This window comes from Macrobrachium nipponense, chromosome 44, assembly GCF_015104395.2.
Source record: "Macrobrachium nipponense isolate FS-2020 chromosome 44, ASM1510439v2, whole genome shotgun sequence".
Lineage (NCBI taxonomy): Eukaryota > Metazoa > Arthropoda > Malacostraca > Decapoda > Palaemonidae > Macrobrachium > Macrobrachium nipponense.
The window spans coordinates 17,467,553-17,485,452 of NC_087221.1; the positions used below are offsets into that span (position 1 = coordinate 17,467,553).

Sequence of the window (17,900 nt, forward strand, 5' to 3'; positions counted from 1 at the left end):
CTTTTATCACCTGACGACAAGGAAATGGTTGACAGAAGTCCGGCCATGCTCTTTTAATAAGAATTATGGACGAGTTGCGAGCTGTGTGAGCCAACTTAAACGACTTGAAAATGACTCGAGCTTGCTCGCTGCTGGTTACAGAGTAAGAGTCAAATCGAGAGGAAGCAGAGTCAACAAAGTCATCCTAGAGTAAATCAAAGAAGTCGAAAGGACTTCTCGGCCACAGGTCACTGCTAAGAATCAGTTTTTCCTGAAATATATTGGGTACTTAGAGTGGGCATTCTTTATATGTTCAGTGAGTAATAAGAATTGAATTGAATATGGAAATCAGCCCAAAGGCCAAGCACTGGGACCTATGAGGCCATTCAGCGCTGATATGGAAATTGACAATAAAAGGTTTGATAGGTGTAACAGGAAGAAAACCTCGCAGTTACAGTATGAAACAACTGTCAGGAGAAAGTGGAAAGTAAGATGGAAGAAAGAGAATATGAAATGAGGTACAGTAAGAGAAACGAAAGCGGTTGCAGCTAGGGGCCGAAGGCACGCTACAAAGAACCTTGAGTCATGCCTGCGGTGCACCGCATGAGGTGCACTGACGGTACTAACCCCCTACGGGTTCAGAGAGTGATAAGAAACCATAGATATCAACAATGGTCATTATTTGCAGTTTGCGGTTGGGTTCTGGGTGGGATTGTGAGGAAGAGGTCTCTCTCTCTCTCTCTCTCTCTCTCTCTCTCTCTCTCTCTCTCTCTCTCTCTCTCTCTCTCTCTCAATACCAATTAAAAAAAAAATTTTTGAAGTGATGAAGATTTTGAATGAATTTTGTTTGTTTGTTTGTTGTTTTTACATTGCATGGAACTAGTGGATTTTGAATAAAGACCGTGAATTCACAATATCAAAAGAGTTACGTTCTGTTAGTTATCCACCAAAAATTGACTTTAATCGCTGTATAATCTTTGAATAACGTAGGCTTTTCGTGTTCCGTTCGCTCTTTTCCTAATAAATAAATAAGCAGCGTTTGTTCTACATCTCTGATTCTATTACGCTTTGGAGGCTCATGATTTACAACCTGTAAGTGTGCGTGATTCAGGAAGAATAAAAGTTTTAATTGAATTTCGATTTTTTTATCATTACGATCATATCTTGAATACCCTTATTAAAATGCTTTAGTGTCTTCAAGTGAATAATATTGTTCATAAATGCATTGACAACTTTAAAAATTAATACCTAATAAAGGATTAAAATAACCCAAAATTATATCACCACAAAGTTGAAGCCGCGCCAGTCAGAATCAAAATGGAGAGGAATAACAAACAAATGATGAACAAATTAAGGCAAAACAAACAGAACAGCATTACAAATGAACAAACAGTGGCGCTGCTGACAGCTTTCAGTTATCCATTTCATTTGTCTACGGCTGTACTAGTGTCAACCTGAGTCAACATACGCTCCAGTTGCTGTAGTTGGTGGTACTCTGCTCGAGTTGACACTCGACCGAGCTGGCATGTCACTCAAACTTGTACACACTTCAGTTGGCACGTGGCTCGAGGTCGTCCAGACACCTTCAATAACAGCAGACATAAGCGGTCTCTCTGCTAACACACGAAATTTTATAGAAATAAGTTCCTCGTTGGACGAGTGGTTTTCGCGCTCGGCCACCAATCCGGTGGTCCGAAATTCGATTCTCGGCCCGGCCAATGTAGAATCAGAGGAATTTATTTCTGGTGATAGAAATTCATTTCACGATATGATGTGGTTCGGATCCCACAATAAGCTGTAGGTCCCGTTGAACTTATTTCTATAGTAATAAGAATCTAGAATTTAGGCCTAGGGCCAAGCGCTGGTACCTATGAGGTCATTCAGCACTGACACAGATACTGATAGTAAAAAGGTTTAAAAGATGTAACAGTATAAAAACCTCGCAATTGCACTATGAAACAATTGTTAGGGAGGGTGGAGTCACATGGAAAAACAATGAGAATAGAGGTGCAGCCAAAGGAATGAAAGAGGTTGCAGCTAGGGGCCGAAGGGACGATGCAAAGAACCTCAAGTAATGCCTGCAGTACACCACGTGAGGTACACTGACGGCACTATCCCCTACGGGAGCGGAACTCTTTATGAAATTACGATAGGGGTCGAGGATTGCGTCATTCATGTTTTTGTTCAAAGGCTCTGCCATTAGGTCATAAATATTCGGATGGCAAAAGTTTCCAGACTCTAACGTGCTATGGTACTAACTGAAATCTGTGTAACGTCTAATTGCAAGGCAGTAATGTTCACATATTTTTCAAAGTTTCCTCCAACATTATACTGACATTTTTTTTAATGTAGCTCAGATTAAAATTGAATCATTCATTAATATATTTTGCGCTCTCGATACATTCCCATCTCAGCAACTCCAACTAGGGATTCAGTTGAGAGGAAGACAGCAAATCTGAAGCGTTATTGACCACTGCCAAGTAAACCCTTAATTATGAATGAATGTATTAATGAATAAATGAGTAATATTTAATCAATTAATCAATAACTTTGCCACAACGAAACACGAAAGAAAATTGCAGTTTACATTCCTATTTTGAATTTAATAAAAGATATGGCTTGGGGGAAAATAAGAAAATACCAAAGAGATACATACTTGAGAATTCCAAGCGATAAGACGTAAAATTGGAGCCTGTGAATATATTCCAGTCTGAATTTTAAAACGTTCTCATTGCTCTGGGGTTTGACGGTTGGGGGTTAGAATGCAGACTTTCTACATTTAAAATCTTTGCCTCAGTCAAATGTGGTGGACGTTCGCAAACTTTGCGGTAATTCGTTAGTTTCGCATTGTTGAATTAGAATGAATGAAAACAATAACACGAAGCCACATAGCAGTGATTAAGCTATTCTAATTCACCTCGATAATCCAAGTCTCTCTCTCTCTCTCTCTCTCTCTCTCTCTCTCTCTCTCTCTCTCTCTCTCTCTCTCTCATTCAAACTTTTCTTCATTTCTCTGCTCAAAATAGTAATATGAAAAATCATTAGTGAACAAATAACGATTGTCCCAAATCATAAGCATAAAAAAAGCAAGTGCCGAAGACAGTCAGGAATGAAAGCAAAGATGGGAACCTAGTAGCATCGACTGACCTTGGATAGAGCAACGAAGGGAAACTTTTCGAAGGAGAGTCTGAATTCCTCCCCACTCTGCCCCAGGCGCTGCCCTTTCAGTATCCTGCCGGCGGTGACGGTTGAGACGCCCATCCCGTCGCCCACGAAGAGGATGACGTTTTTGGCGTAGCCGTTGCTCGTGCGACGGGCGGCCAACAGCTCCCCCATCTGATCCTTGGCTTGAGTGTACCAATAATGGCGATCTGGAAGGAAAATATTTATATGCAGTACTATAAATGAGAATAAAATGTGAGAGTCAAACTTCAGCCCTTTAAGGCAGTCCCCGGGTTACAGCAAAGGTTCCGTTCCCGGCAGGGCGTTGTAAGCTGAAAATTGTCTTAACTCGAATCATGGTAATTATATGGGGAATAAATAACAACAGAGCTGTAAGGCTGGGTTACAGCACTGTACAGCAGGTTAACAGAGCCATGAGGCAAGTGCCCTAAGTCCGGAACGACTTAAACCGAACCTAATGTAACGCGGGGACTGCCTGAATCAGGTTTTGAATACCGAGTTGCAAGCACACATTTTACCGACCTGAATACGAAAGACACAGCTCTATTTTTTTCCGTTCTTAAGTCAGTGCCACTGATTTACCTACTCAAGGCTTTCCCTCAGATAAAGTTCCATATTAAGCCCTGTCACTCTTTTTCATGTGAATCATATGTGTTCTGCATGCTCATAACTTGGAAGACTCGAATTAAAGTCAGTGCCGCGTAGTTCGTCGTAAATGAAAGGATTCTTATTGTCATTTGATGGATATGAATGCTGTAACAGACACTTTATTAAATGAGAGAAATAAACTTCAGCTCTTAAGCAAGTGTCTGTTACAGCATTCATATCCATCAAGTGACGATAAGAATCCTTTTCATTTAAGACTAACTACGTGGCACTGACTTTCGTTCTGGAGATGAACGTTTTTCCGCCATGACGTGGTCGGTACTTGCTTAACAATATAAGGTAATCCTGGATTCCTGTCTGCTAACATGTTATTGAAGGGGGTCGAAGGAAATCCATGGTGCTGTTTTAAACCTGACATTTATACCATGAACATCCTCACTAACAGCGAGCATTAAAACCTTCAGGATTCTGTTTCATGGAACATAAATGTGTGTAAATTATTTTCCCTCTCAGCATAAAATAAAAAGTTCTTCTTAGTTTGGGTTAAATAAAAACCAACCAATATCCTAGCATGCATTAATTAAATTATGTGAAATGCCTGACACATTTTGGCCCACTTAGCGTATGCCTACAAACCATGGCATCATGGCATTTAATCATCGCATTGTCTGTAAATCGATCAACTAAGGAATAGATATGCTCCCAAAGTATTTGTTTTTTTCTTTGACGAAAATTCGTGACTGCTCGCGGTGGTCGTCATTATGATTCCAGACCAATAAACGATATCAGGACAGTACCGAAGAAGAGCTCATCAGAAAGAAATTGTCAGAATTCAGTAACCAAACTACCGCTAATAATAACGACCACTATGAAGCTGTCACGACCTTTCGTCAAAGACAAAAACAAATACTTTGGGGGACATATACTTATTTTCTTAAACGATGTTATTCTAGACATATTTGTGATGAAATTGACGATTTTTTAATAGAATTTAGACAGATTTTTTCCACCGTTGACCTCTCTTAATCATAAGAAAAAAAAATATAACTAGTTGAAGCAGGTAAAAACTGAATGTTAGTACTTTAGAAAGTGCAATGAAAGCCCCTTCCACATGAGGGGGAAAGACACGACAGGCACTCGGATTTGCCCGTAATTCTCTCACTCTTTAACAGTGTTACCAGATCAAACAGTCCAAGGCGGGCAATAGGCTCAGGCAGGCGAACCTATGACTTGGACTACACACCTTATCGCCATCCAACCATAAAATTGGTAAAAGTGTATGCCCGGCGTGCATTGGCCCCTCGTGTGTAAAGGGCTTGAGTCAAACCACTTATCTGAACAAATAATACCTGAACATTAAGGAAATTTCAGCACAAAGTCAAGCACTGGGGCACTGTCAGCCATTCAGTGCATTAGACAGCGAAAAGATGCAGTTGGATTAACTGGACAGCGAAATGAAAGAATGGAAGCAGAATGAAGGTAAAGTGAAACGCTAAAAAGTGAGTAAAGCTAGGTGAATTGTTTACGGTATTACCCCACTACAGGGCTACACATTATAGAACATTTAATAACAAATATAATAGTAAGAACTGAAGGAACCCTAGAAGAACTGTGATTTTGTGAGCGACCGTTCTAAATACTTCGGTATTGCAGAAGTGGCATCAGTTGCAAGGATTTCAGCTCAGTTATCTTTAATATAACCTCTATTTTCTGTGATAAAAATAACTCTTGCGACTGTCAATTCGACGTGCAAATTCGCTGAGGCCTCGTAGTGGGGTAGTGGTGTCAGTGCACCTCACATGGTGCACTGTAGGCATTACTGAAGGGTGTTTGCAGCGTCTCTTCGATTATCAGCTGCATCGACATTTCAACCTTTGATCTGATATCCTTTCTTCAGTGTCTCTGTCCAACCTCTCTAACACAATATTACGCTTTGATGCAACTGTGATGTTTTCTCCCAGTTTGACCTTTTGAGTTGAATACAGAATTTAGGCCAAAGGCCAAAAGCACTGGGAGCTATGAGGTCATTCAACGCTGAAATGGAAATTGGCAGTAAAAGGTTTGAAAGGTGTAACAGGAGGAAAACCTCAAAGCAGTTGCACTATGAATCAAGTGTTTGGAGAGGGTGGAAAGTAAGATGAAGAAAGAGAATATGAAATGAGAGACAGTAAAAGGAACGAAAGCGGTTGCAGCTAGGGGCCGAAGGTATGCTGCTAAGAGCCTTAAGTAATACCTACAGTGCACCGCATGGGGTCCACTGCTGGCACTACCCCCTTGCGGGGTGTTTCATCTTTTGATGCTTTAATTCACCTGTATCACTTTCTGGATCTCTTTTTCTTGCTGTTCAACCACTCAAACATCCTAATCGTCACCGTCTTTGGCAATGAATGGCTTAAAGCCGTCGGGTGCTTGGCGTTCAACCCTAAATCTCATAAATGAATAATTGCTAATTGAGACCCTTTTTTTTTTTTAGGAAAACATGCCATCAACATGAAGATGCTCCTCTCTTTCTACCATACCTTTTAGATATTTCTTCGACCTCATCGGTATTATTCCATCATATTTACGTAATTTCTTGTAGAAAAAAACTTTTTCCTCACTAAAAAGGAGTTTTCATTTCTGCGTGATTTTTTCTTACAGCTAAACTTTTATAATAAAAGGATCGTGAGGTACAGTGATAAGATGGTGGTCAGATATCGCGCAATTTACCAGTAGCGGTGCCAATAAATTATATTTTCTATCCTTGCTCACTGGAAAAGTACAACTGGAAATAACCAGTTACTGGATCCTGAATTTTTAGCCTTTTTTTTTTTTTTTTTTTTCTTTTTTTTTTTTTTTTTTTTTTTTGTTCTTCTTCATACCACGACTATGTCTTTTTGCAACTTGTACACACACATTTCCTTCCCAATTTTTTTTCGTATAGCAAGAGAACCTTTGTCGCAGTCATGTCACAGCCACCACGGAAAGCCGGGCCATAACCATCAAGAAGACACAGATGCTCTGTACCCTCACGATGAATTGTCCCGATCTCATCCGTAATACCCTGGCTGTAGCTGCCACCATTCAACCAGAGAAACCATCATAATTTCCATCACACTCAGTGTCGATGTGATTATTCAAACTGGAGACGCAGAATAGAATAGAATACAGAATTTAGATCTAGAGCTGGGATCTATGAGGTCATTCAGCGTTGAAAAGGAAACTTGACAGTCAAAAGGCTTGAAAGGTGTAACAAGACAAAAACCTCGCCGTTGCAGTTACTAAATTCTTAGGAGATGGTGGAAAGAATGATGAAAGAAAGAGATTGTGTGTGTTTGTGTATACGGATATATATATATATATATATATATATATATATATATATATATATATATATATATATATATATATATATATATATATCGTGTGTGTGTGTGTGTGTGTGTGTGAATACGGAGAGCGAATTTAGAATATGGCAGTTTTCTTTCTTTTTCCTGTGGCTGGTATGTATTATATACTATAGTAGATTCACATCAACCGTGTATGTGATGTCTAGGCCAGTCCCTTACGACGCTCCTGATTGGCTGTTGATAAGCCAATCACAGGGCTGAAAACTCAGTCTCTCTCGAGAGTTCACATAGGCAGGATGTATGCTCCACCTCTCCTGAGAGATTGTCTTTCACCAGTATCCCTCAGGAGAGGTGGAACACACATGCTGTCTATGTGAACTCTCCAGAGAGACTGGGAAACTGGGAGTTTCCAGCCCTGTGATTGACTTAATTAACAGCCAATCAGGAGCGTCGTAAGGGACTGGCTTAGACATCACATGCACGGTTGATGTGAATCTACTTTAGTGTTTTAGTCTTCCGATTTATCCTATGAGCTAACTTTAAACACCTAAGCACAGGGTTTCTGTACAATAACGAATGAGTTTAGACTGCACACCTCTGGGCCGGTCTCAAGGGTCTAAAGTGTTTGACTAAACGCCTTCCCATCTCCTAAGCTGTGTGTCTCCGTAAAGTGCTACAAGTTGTTATCTCGGTTTCCATGACAACTTAGTTCTCGATCTAAGTTGTTCGTTTTCAGGAACTGTCAAGTGTGGGTTTCTGTCAGGTGTTGGAAGACAGTACCACGGTCTACATGTTATAGTCACTAGACCTTAAGACCAAAGAGATATAATAATGTTAGGGGCGTGATTGGTCCCAAAATGTTGTGGGGGGGGTGGGGGGGGTAGGGGCAACGGGGTGGTTGGCAAGCGAACCGAGCCTGTTCAGCTGGGGGCCGGTTGTGGGGGTTACTGTGAGCCCCCCATAAATTTTGAAATTTGAGCTCTTTTTAAGGGTACTGTAAGGCCTACAAGGGCAGGTAAACTAAATAATATGGGTGGTTTAACATAAGCATCTGTTTTTAAGGGTAACAATTAAATTTTCCTTGCTCTGTCTTCGTAGGAGCGTGATATTTAACCATGATATTTATTATTTTTGGGGGGACAAAGTATACTGTGTCCCCCATAACTCAAATTTTGGGGGGGACACATCTCCCCCTCGTCCACCCGTGAGTTGCACCCCTGATAATGTTATGCAATTAATTGTTTGCTTCTCAATTTGCTGATACACTTCCCGCAGAACTTGGAATCTTCTTTAGTAGGAAACTAAATGTATGAAGTTTCTTACATGCTCAGATTCGAACTTAGCTTAAGAAAGATTATTTCAACGCTCTGCCACTATGCTATCACAGATAAGGAATTCCTTCTTCTTAAAAGTGCATCATATGGGACAAGTTTCGATGTATTTTATTTGAACTGAAATATACCCAGTGTCACTCTGATGATACTTTTACCAAGACGACGTCAGATGTAAAACGCTTAACATTATGTAATCGGCATAATAATCTACGTATTATTATTATTATTATTATTATTATTATTATTATTATTATTATTATTATTATTATTATTTTCTGTTCGTATCTCAAAAAAGGGGTTTCCATGGCAACGTCTCTCAAACCCAATATATGTGTCTGAAACCTAATTTGTAAGTGACAGGCTGACTTTTATTAAAAAAAGGGTGGCTTTAAAATGCCGACATAAAGTGGCCTTTTATTGTATGCCTTACTAAAGGCAATCTGGTGTCATTTAGAACTCGTAACGCTGCTGCTTTATAATGAAACACCATTGATGGATGAAAATTTCTCAACGAAAAACACCTTCAAAGAAAATAAAATAAGAAATTAAAATAATGTTTACAGTTTCCATGAAGAGCTGGACAAGATAATTTTTTTTATATTCGTCTACCAATTTCGCAATAAAAAATAATTATATATATACATATATATATATATATATATATATATATATATATATATATAATATATATATATATATATAAATAAAATAAAAGTCATAGTAGTTTTCAAAAACAGGATTATAAATTTAAAAGTCAATTAAAAAAAAAGGTCATAATATGGACAGGGAGTGAGATCAATTTATCATACCCGTCCAATTTCGCAATATAAAAAAAATATAAAAATATATCATCAAATAGTTATGACGGTTTTTCGCAACAGGAAAGTAAATGTAACTGTCCTAGTCAAAATAAGACATGATAATTAAAGAGAGCAAATGGGCAAGTTATTGCAACAACCACCTCGATCAAGATATGCTTTAGGTTTTTATTATTGTGTTCTCTCTTTCTGACCTCATTCGTTCTGTTAATCCTTTCGTTTCATCTAAACATTTCCAATCGTTTCGTTTCCGCAGATTGGCCGGGTCCCCCTCAACCCCCGACACACATCCCGGTAACCAACTCCCACCCCGGCAGACCGTCTCTCGGCAATTTTACCTCCAGCCCAAAATCGTGATAAATTGGTTGCATATCAACAGCGCTGCAATGGAAGTGAGGAAATTAGGTTCTCCGTATGTTGAACAACAACGGTGGAAGGCGAAATGTGTGAAGTCGACACCTTGAGAATGTTTTTGGTATGGGGAAAGTTGCAGGAAAAAAACACTCATTAAAAGTTTTACTACCAACTTCAATTTTAAAGGATGAAATGGAAAAGAAGTAAGAATCAAAGAAGGTGACGATTTAAAGGAAATAAGATTTAAAAAATAGCACAACAGTTTCGTGCAATATTTTCGTAAACACTTGGAAAGTTGGCCAATTTCTGTTATTTTTCATTACATTACTTTTTATCTGTCCTGTTTTTATGAAACTTCCATGAATGAGCCTCCAGCATCTTCATTTCTTATTGATTGTTTTCCATTATTTCAACTCATTCCTGGTATAGAATAGAACAGAATATAAAATTTAGGTCAAAGGCCAAGCGCTGGAACCTATGACGTCATTCAGCGCTGAAACAGAAACTGACAATTATAATGTTTGAAAGTTGTAACAGGAGGTAAATTTCGAGTTGAACAATGAATAAATTGTTGGGAGAGGATGGAAAGTAAGATGGAAGAAAGAGAATATGAACGGACGTACAGTGAAAAGAATGAAAAGGGGTTGCAGCTACGGTCCGAAGGGACGCCGCAAAGAACCTTAAGTAACGCCTAGACAGTGAACCGTATGACGTTCACTAACAGCACTTAACCACGGCCACCTAACCCCCTTCGGAACATTCCTGGCAGAGGGTAAGTTTCGATGATGTCTCCGAACAATAATCCCGGCTGCCTACCTATACTCTGTTTTTTTCCATCTGTCCATCCGCCTGTGGTGGTCGCGCATGGTAACACTGCGTCCCAGGCTTTAAAAGTTACGCTATGTGTAACTTTTAGGTAAATAAAAAGACATCTTGGTGTACATTTGTAGCTGAAAAGTGTTTTAATAATATACTGCATGCGAATTACACCGTTAATATTCGAAATAGGATATTATTTAAAGCCCGGGACGCAGTGTTACCATGCGGAAACACCACGTATTGTTGCTATTTGCTTTTACCTTCGCCGCGATCCCACTCATGCTCCTCCACCTCTTCAGATGCGTCTGGTGTTGTCTCGATGGAGGCTAAATCCGTTGTCTCCGAGCTGTGAGGTCTCACCCTCGCATCCGCAGCGGAGATCAGGGATTACGCCTCATCCTCCCTACGCCTCGAAAAATGACCGCGAATATCGTCATTCATATTTCTTCATCGCGCCCCGGGAACGGGGTCCTTGTGCTTTCGCATTTCCGAATGTGGTTGGATGGAGAGAGGAAAGGGGGTAGAATTAGAGGGGGAGAGGAAGGAAAAGGGGAGAGGAGAAAAGGGAAGAGGTGGAAGTGGGAGAGGGGAAATGTGGGGGAGAATGAAAGGAGAAGAGTCGGAGAGGAGGGAAAGGGGAGAGGAGAAAAGGGAAGAGGTGAAAATGGGAGAGGGGAAAGGGGGAGAGGATAAAGTGGGAGAGGGGAAAGGTGGGGGAGAATGAAAGGGGGAGAGGGGGAGAGGAAGGGAGAGGGAAATAGTGGGAGAGGGGAAAGGCTAGGTAGGGGATTCGTCAGCATTGTGCGAGATTCTTCTTCCCTTGGAGATATTTAATAAATTTTGCATTTAGTTTCGTTTTTTTTATTCAAACACGAATTGCAATGAAAACTTGGTGATACTGGAATATCTTTTTATTATGCAAAAAAATATCTGAGCGCTTACTGAGACAAAAGTTACTCCTCTCCTAATGTGTCTGTGAATAATAACGCCTAAGACAAACGTAAAGCTTTTTATTGCCGGTAACTATTCCTTCTAATTGATTTTACATTAATAGATACGTCAAGATTTTATACGTCGCCACGAATATTCCAATGCAAAATTTCACCACCTTTTTTTTAATAATGAATAATAAAAGTCCTGCAAATGAGCATCAGTTAAATTAAATCGTAGTCCATCGATTAGTGTACAAGTGACCCCCATAGGTATTTGTATGTTTGTATGGTGTTTTTACGTTGCATGGAACCAGTGGTTATTCAGCAACGGGACCAACGGCTTAACTTGACTTCCGAACCATGTCGAGAGTGAACTTCTATCACCAGAAATACACATCTCTCACTCCTCACCTCAATGGAATGGCCGAGAATCGAACTCGTGACCACCGAGGTGGGACGCCAACACCATACCAACCACGCCACGGAGGCGCTCCCATAGGTAATGACATCAAATTGACTGCATTGCACTTCGATCACCAACAAAATGAAGTCCTGACTTTCCCGTTGGAGGCATTGAGGAAACTGGTTGAAAGAGCTAAATATACAAAATCTGTTCGGAATTTCAAGCTCAAAATATGCATCGTGCATACCATATGCAACTAGGAAGCCATATTCCCTCAACTGCAGAGGCATGTTTGATGAAGCAAAAGTTAAAAAGACAAAAAATACACTGCATTTCGATGGGTAATATGAGAGTGATGCTTTAAAGTCCAACCAAAATGATTAATAAGAATGAAAATCTAGAAGCTGTAAAAACTTACATTTGCAACACCCATGGATGATAGGCCTAACTAACGAAGTATTTAGAGGGGACCTAGCAAGCCGTAAAAAAAATATATACATAAAACATTTACGAATATGCAAAAGTTAGTTGACATGTCCTTTAATAGGCAATGTTACCAGAACGCTCTTACCATTGAAGGCGTGGAAATAGGAGCAGAAAGGTATACGTATTAAAAGAATATAAATATTGGATATTTACTTTAGTATATATCAACATTATGAAAAATGTCATTGCTATATATACTAAAATAATGTTACGGATGTTGCTCATTTGATAGCAAAATATATATATACATAATGATACACTAATATATATCTATATAGTATTTAATATAATATATATATATATATATATATACACATATATATACTATATACTATATATATATATACATACATATATATATATATAGAGAGAGAGAGAGAGAGAGAGAGAGAGAGAGAGAGAGAGAGAGAGAGAGAGAGAGAGAGAATGTTTTGACATTTTATATAACTATAATAAAGGTCACTTATCGACGGAATTATTAAAGAAACACCTGATTAATAAATATATAGAAGCATATTATTGAAATTCTGAAATTAAAGGTAACTGGTAACTCGTTACCCGAGCATGAATTCATAAGGAATTTTCTGTAGTTTTGCACAGATTGTAACTTTTGTATCTTTTATACCTGTTTTACGCTACGTAAAATGACTCAATATCACAATCATCATTTTCCTGAACATAAAGCTTGTTGAAACGAAAGAAAACTTCTAGGAATGGAACATAGGGTTTAGGCCAAAGCACTGGGACCTACGAGGTCATTCTGGAAAGGACATCACGAGTAGGTAGGTTTGAAAGGTGTAACAGGAGGAAACTCTCACAGTTGCACTGAGAAATAATTGTTGGGAGAGGGTGGATAGGAAGATGGAAAAAATATAATATAAAAGGAGGTACAGTAAAATAAATGAGCATCTGACAAAAAAAAAATGTTCGTCGATACTTGCTTATTGTAGCAAATTGCAACTGGAATGTAAACATTAGGCCAAAGGCCAAGCAGTGGGGCCTATGACGTCATTCAGCGTTGAAAATGAAATTGAGAGTAAAAGGGGTTTTAAAGCTGTAACAAGAGGAACAATTGTTGGAAGACCGTGGAAAGTAAGATGGAAGAAAGGGAATATGAACAGAGGCACAGTAAAAAGAATAAAGGGGGGTTGCAGCTAGGGGTCGAAGATGCACTGCAAAGTAGGGTTGGCAATGATTAAATCAAAATTATTTAATCAAGTGATTAAATCATTGATTTTCTCGATTAAAAAATCATATTTTTATCTTTCACTTTTTTATTTGAAAGCAAACAAATTGAAAAATATGGTTTGGAGGTTAATAAAACTTAAGCATAACTGTGCTGCACCTATTTATTTTGATATACAAAAATTGGAAGTACATACTTTGGGCCAGAACTGGAAACCTAAAAGTAAAATCAATAGTAATTCTGTCATAAAATACATTATGAGGAAAAAAGGGATTGAAAGGGCATCTAACAAATAAAATAAATAAATAAATTTAAAAAATCAAATAAATCAGATTTTTATATTTTTTTTCTTTTTTCAAAATAAAAAAATCACCAACCCTGCTACTAAGAACCTCAAGTAATTTTATTGTGATAAAGGCTACACGTATATCTTACGATAATTTACGGACTGTAAAGCTATGCTCATACTCTTTCAACGAGAACGAAAAAGACGGTGTTTAATATGGACCCCATGAGTACGACAGATTAATTTTGCACAGCTCCATCATCGAACGGCCTCGTCGAGGCGGGGTTTGGTTAGTCTTCAAATATTTTCCGAGGGGCGGGAGGAATGAAAACAACCTCACCTGCTTCCTGAAGAAGGGTTCACGGTCTGTTTAAACAGCCACCTCCTTCCTCCCACCTACAAAATCACGAGCGACGGATGGAGTGAACGGGAAGAGAGTTTTCGCAGATAAGGACTTATTTCTCTCTTTAACATTCTACCACTTTGGACATCGACACATCGCGAGTATGGTATACGATGGACGATAGTTTATTTAATTTGGGATTGCATGAAAATATATGTGCATATATATATATATATATATATATATATATATATATATATATATATATATATATATATATATATATATATATAATAAAAGGAGCCCATAAAAAACACCAAAATAGAGAGAGAAAAGTACTTTTTATGGGCTCCTTTTATTAGATGGAATTTCTGTTGTAACAGAACATTTTTACCAGGTTCATATACTATATTGTATATATATATATATATATATATATATTTATAATTATATATATATATTATATATAGAAAATATATGTATATATATATATATATATATATATATATATATATATATATATATATATATATATATATATATATATATATATATATATATATAGTGTATATATATAATATATATATATATATATATTGTAAATCAACTTCTTCTTCGTTAAAACAGGACACGTCTCAAGTATAAATAAAAAGGACCATTAAAATACTCTGGTTTAAAGCTCATTCCCTGACAAGGGTGGAAATGGGCAAAGAAATATAGTCCTTAACTTTAATACAGTGTTTTTAATGAGCCTTTTATATATATATATATATATATATATATATATATATATATATATATATATAACATATATATATATATATATATATATATATATATATATATATATATATATATATATATATATATATACAACTAACGACGATCTTTTTTCTGTCAGATGCTCTGAAAAAGATGACAACAATTCGAAAATTATTCTGAAATAGAATAACCTCTCTCAAGATTATTTCCATTTATTCTCCTTATTGAAGGTCATCTGTATCTTACTGATCTCGACATTTCTCCCCGTAGGGAGCTAGTGCCGTTAGTGCAGCTCACAGGGTGTACTGTAGACATTACTAAAGGTTCTCGCAGCGTCCATTCGGTTCCTAGCTGCAAACTCCTTTCATTTATTTTACTGTACCTCCTTTCATATTATCTATGATATAGATATATATTTTATTATAATTAATAATATAGATATAAATATATATATATGTATGTAGAATATATTACAATTTATATATATTATAGATATATATATATATTATATAATGTGTGTGTGTATTTATATATATATATATATATATATATATATATATATATATATAAATATACATATCAACCCAATGCTCTTTCTCAGATTTTCGTACTTCTCGCTCGAGCTTGTTCTGAATACTAGCTAGCTTCAGCGAAACACCTTTGCGAGTCTACTGAAGCGTAGGAAATCATTCAGAAACCTCGTTCAGTCGAACGTAGCATAGTGGGGTGCCACCAAGGGATTCATGAAGGGGTGCTGAACGTTTAATTGATTTTTCCAGACAAGAAGGAAAAATTAGAGGAGTTTTTTTAAAAAGAACAACAAAAGTAGAGAGAGAGAGAGAGAGAGAGAGACGAGGAGAGAGAGAGAGAGAGAGAGAGAGAGAGAGAGAGAGTGATGATGATGATATTGATTGCGATCAAACGAATGCACGCCTACGCCTCAACTTTTCATTTCAAATAGAATATTCCATTTTCGCTGATCCTGACATGACAATATGGCGTCGAATTTCTTATCCAAGGGAATAGTTTTTTTTTTTCTTTTTTTTTTTTACGGAAGATTTCAATTCGTTCTTCCACTAAGCGTTATTCGTTTTGCAATCGTCAATTCTTCTATGATCCCTGTCTATTCCCTTGGCCCGTTTTCTTCCTGCTTTCCAACTTAATTAATGCAAGAGTGGAATTCTCTCATCGCCTGAGCTTTCCGCAATCGCTACATGCACCGCCAATACCCCCCCCCCCCCCCCGACACCGTTGCCGGTTTCACCTAAACAAGGATAATGAAGATTATTATCTAAAGCTCCTCTCCTCATCTGCATCTTCTCTTCTCTTAATCTTCTCCTCCCATCCCCCTCCTACTAATGCCATAAAGAAGAAAAACAAGTCTACCCTCCCCCCCAAACACCCACCTATTACCCCACCGCCAGCATACCGGCTACCATTAAGACAACAGCCATCCACCTTAAACCTGCCTCTCCACCCACATGGGAGACCCACCCTAAAGAATTCTCAACAACGTGGTTATCAACCTACTTCTACCTACGCGCCTCCTCACCCCACCATCTTCATTCACCCCTTCATCTCGACCTCCAAGATCTCCACCGTCCCCACGAGAATGTTTACCCACCTCTATAACAAACCCCATTCCACAAACTCAGTCCCTTGGCGATGCACTACATCCAGCCAGACTGCAAGAGGCTGCATTGCAATAAGTGGAAGGCTTACAGGTCTGGAAAACGGGTTATATAATCTTTCCTTAGTCGTATGGGGAAGTCCCGATATGAAACGACAAAATACGTCGATTTCTCCTAGAAAGGTTCATAATATATATAATTAAATCATACTACATGAAATGGGTGGGGTCAACTTGCATAAGAAAAACGATTAACAAGTAGAGCTTCCACTCTTGGTCATGTTAAGAAGGATAGAAAGATTTCTAGTTGTTATATTATCGTCGATATATAATTAATATTATTATTATTATTATTATTCAGGAGAACTACCCTTCATATGGAACAAGCCCAAAGGAACCAAAGACTTGCATTTCAAGCTTCCAAAAAATATGGTGTTAAAAAAAATGCAGTTGCTCAGTTTCCTTGACATCAAAAAGATATGATTATTAACCACTCTTGTTTATCTTATGATATTCACAAAGGCTTTGTTCATTTCAAATTCTTTTAAACTCTCCCTGGACCGCTATTGGATTGCAATATTGCAATATAAAGCAATTTGCTTTTTTGTGTGGCAATACTGCAGACCATAATTTTTCCACCAATTCTAGCAATTCGTGTAGATAAAATGAATCTTTCCATCTACCTAGCACATCACTCCAGGCCATTACTTTGTAGCTAAGGAGAAATCTATCATGGCCTGATCCTGGAGCTGTCTTGTAGCTATTAATTACCTGGGCTCGACCAGGCCAGGTATGACACAACACAACACTGGTTGATTAGATCCTCCTCTGACATCATGAAGTGGGAATAAGTATCTCAGTATCTTCTAGCAAGGTGATTCCTTTAAAACAAAATACTAAAGAGCTTAATCGATTTACGTCAAACACTATCACGAACTTATGTCCAAAGGTGAGCAAGACTAGCGCAGTAAAAAGATAAACACCTAAATTTCATTTCCAAAAATGATCACAGCCTGTTGAACTCTTAAGAAGAATTGTTAGTGATGTGGTGCAAAATGTCGATTTCATGACCTCCCTGAAGGCCAAACTATAGCCCGAATAGGCTTTCAGCATTCATGAAGTAGACTGGAGCTTTAGCGATTAGTTCACTATGCTAGCCAGTGGGATACAAATCTACTTCAGGTCATCTACATCAACACTTTGAAGCGAGACACTGCCTACATCGTAACCTACGAGTTTGAGTGGTTATTATCTCCTATAGTTCTAACTGGTTTATTAAAGACTACGCACTAACGTAATTTATTTTTCTTTCCATGGTAACTTTTATAAACAAACAAGGCGTGATCCGACCTCCAGCTTACTCGGGACGCGTGCAAGATTTTCCCCTTACGCATAAGTTGTAAACTATATTCCTAACTTATCGTGAAGTGGTCTTCGTAATTAATACTCA

General features: G+C 38.0%; 1 protein-coding gene across 2 annotated transcripts in view; it reads right to left on the reverse strand.

Annotated features, from left to right (window-relative positions):
• Positions 1–17,900, reverse strand: part of LOC135204055 (alkaline phosphatase-like) — a 135,137-nt gene that overhangs the window by 103,755 nt on the left and 13,482 nt on the right. For both annotated transcript variants that reach the window (XM_064234021.1, XM_064234020.1), the window contains exon 2: positions 3,127–3,350. In XM_064234021.1, the coding sequence (XP_064090091.1) occupies positions 3,127–3,350 (224 nt within the window). The remainder of the gene's footprint in view (positions 1–3,126; positions 3,351–17,900) is intronic.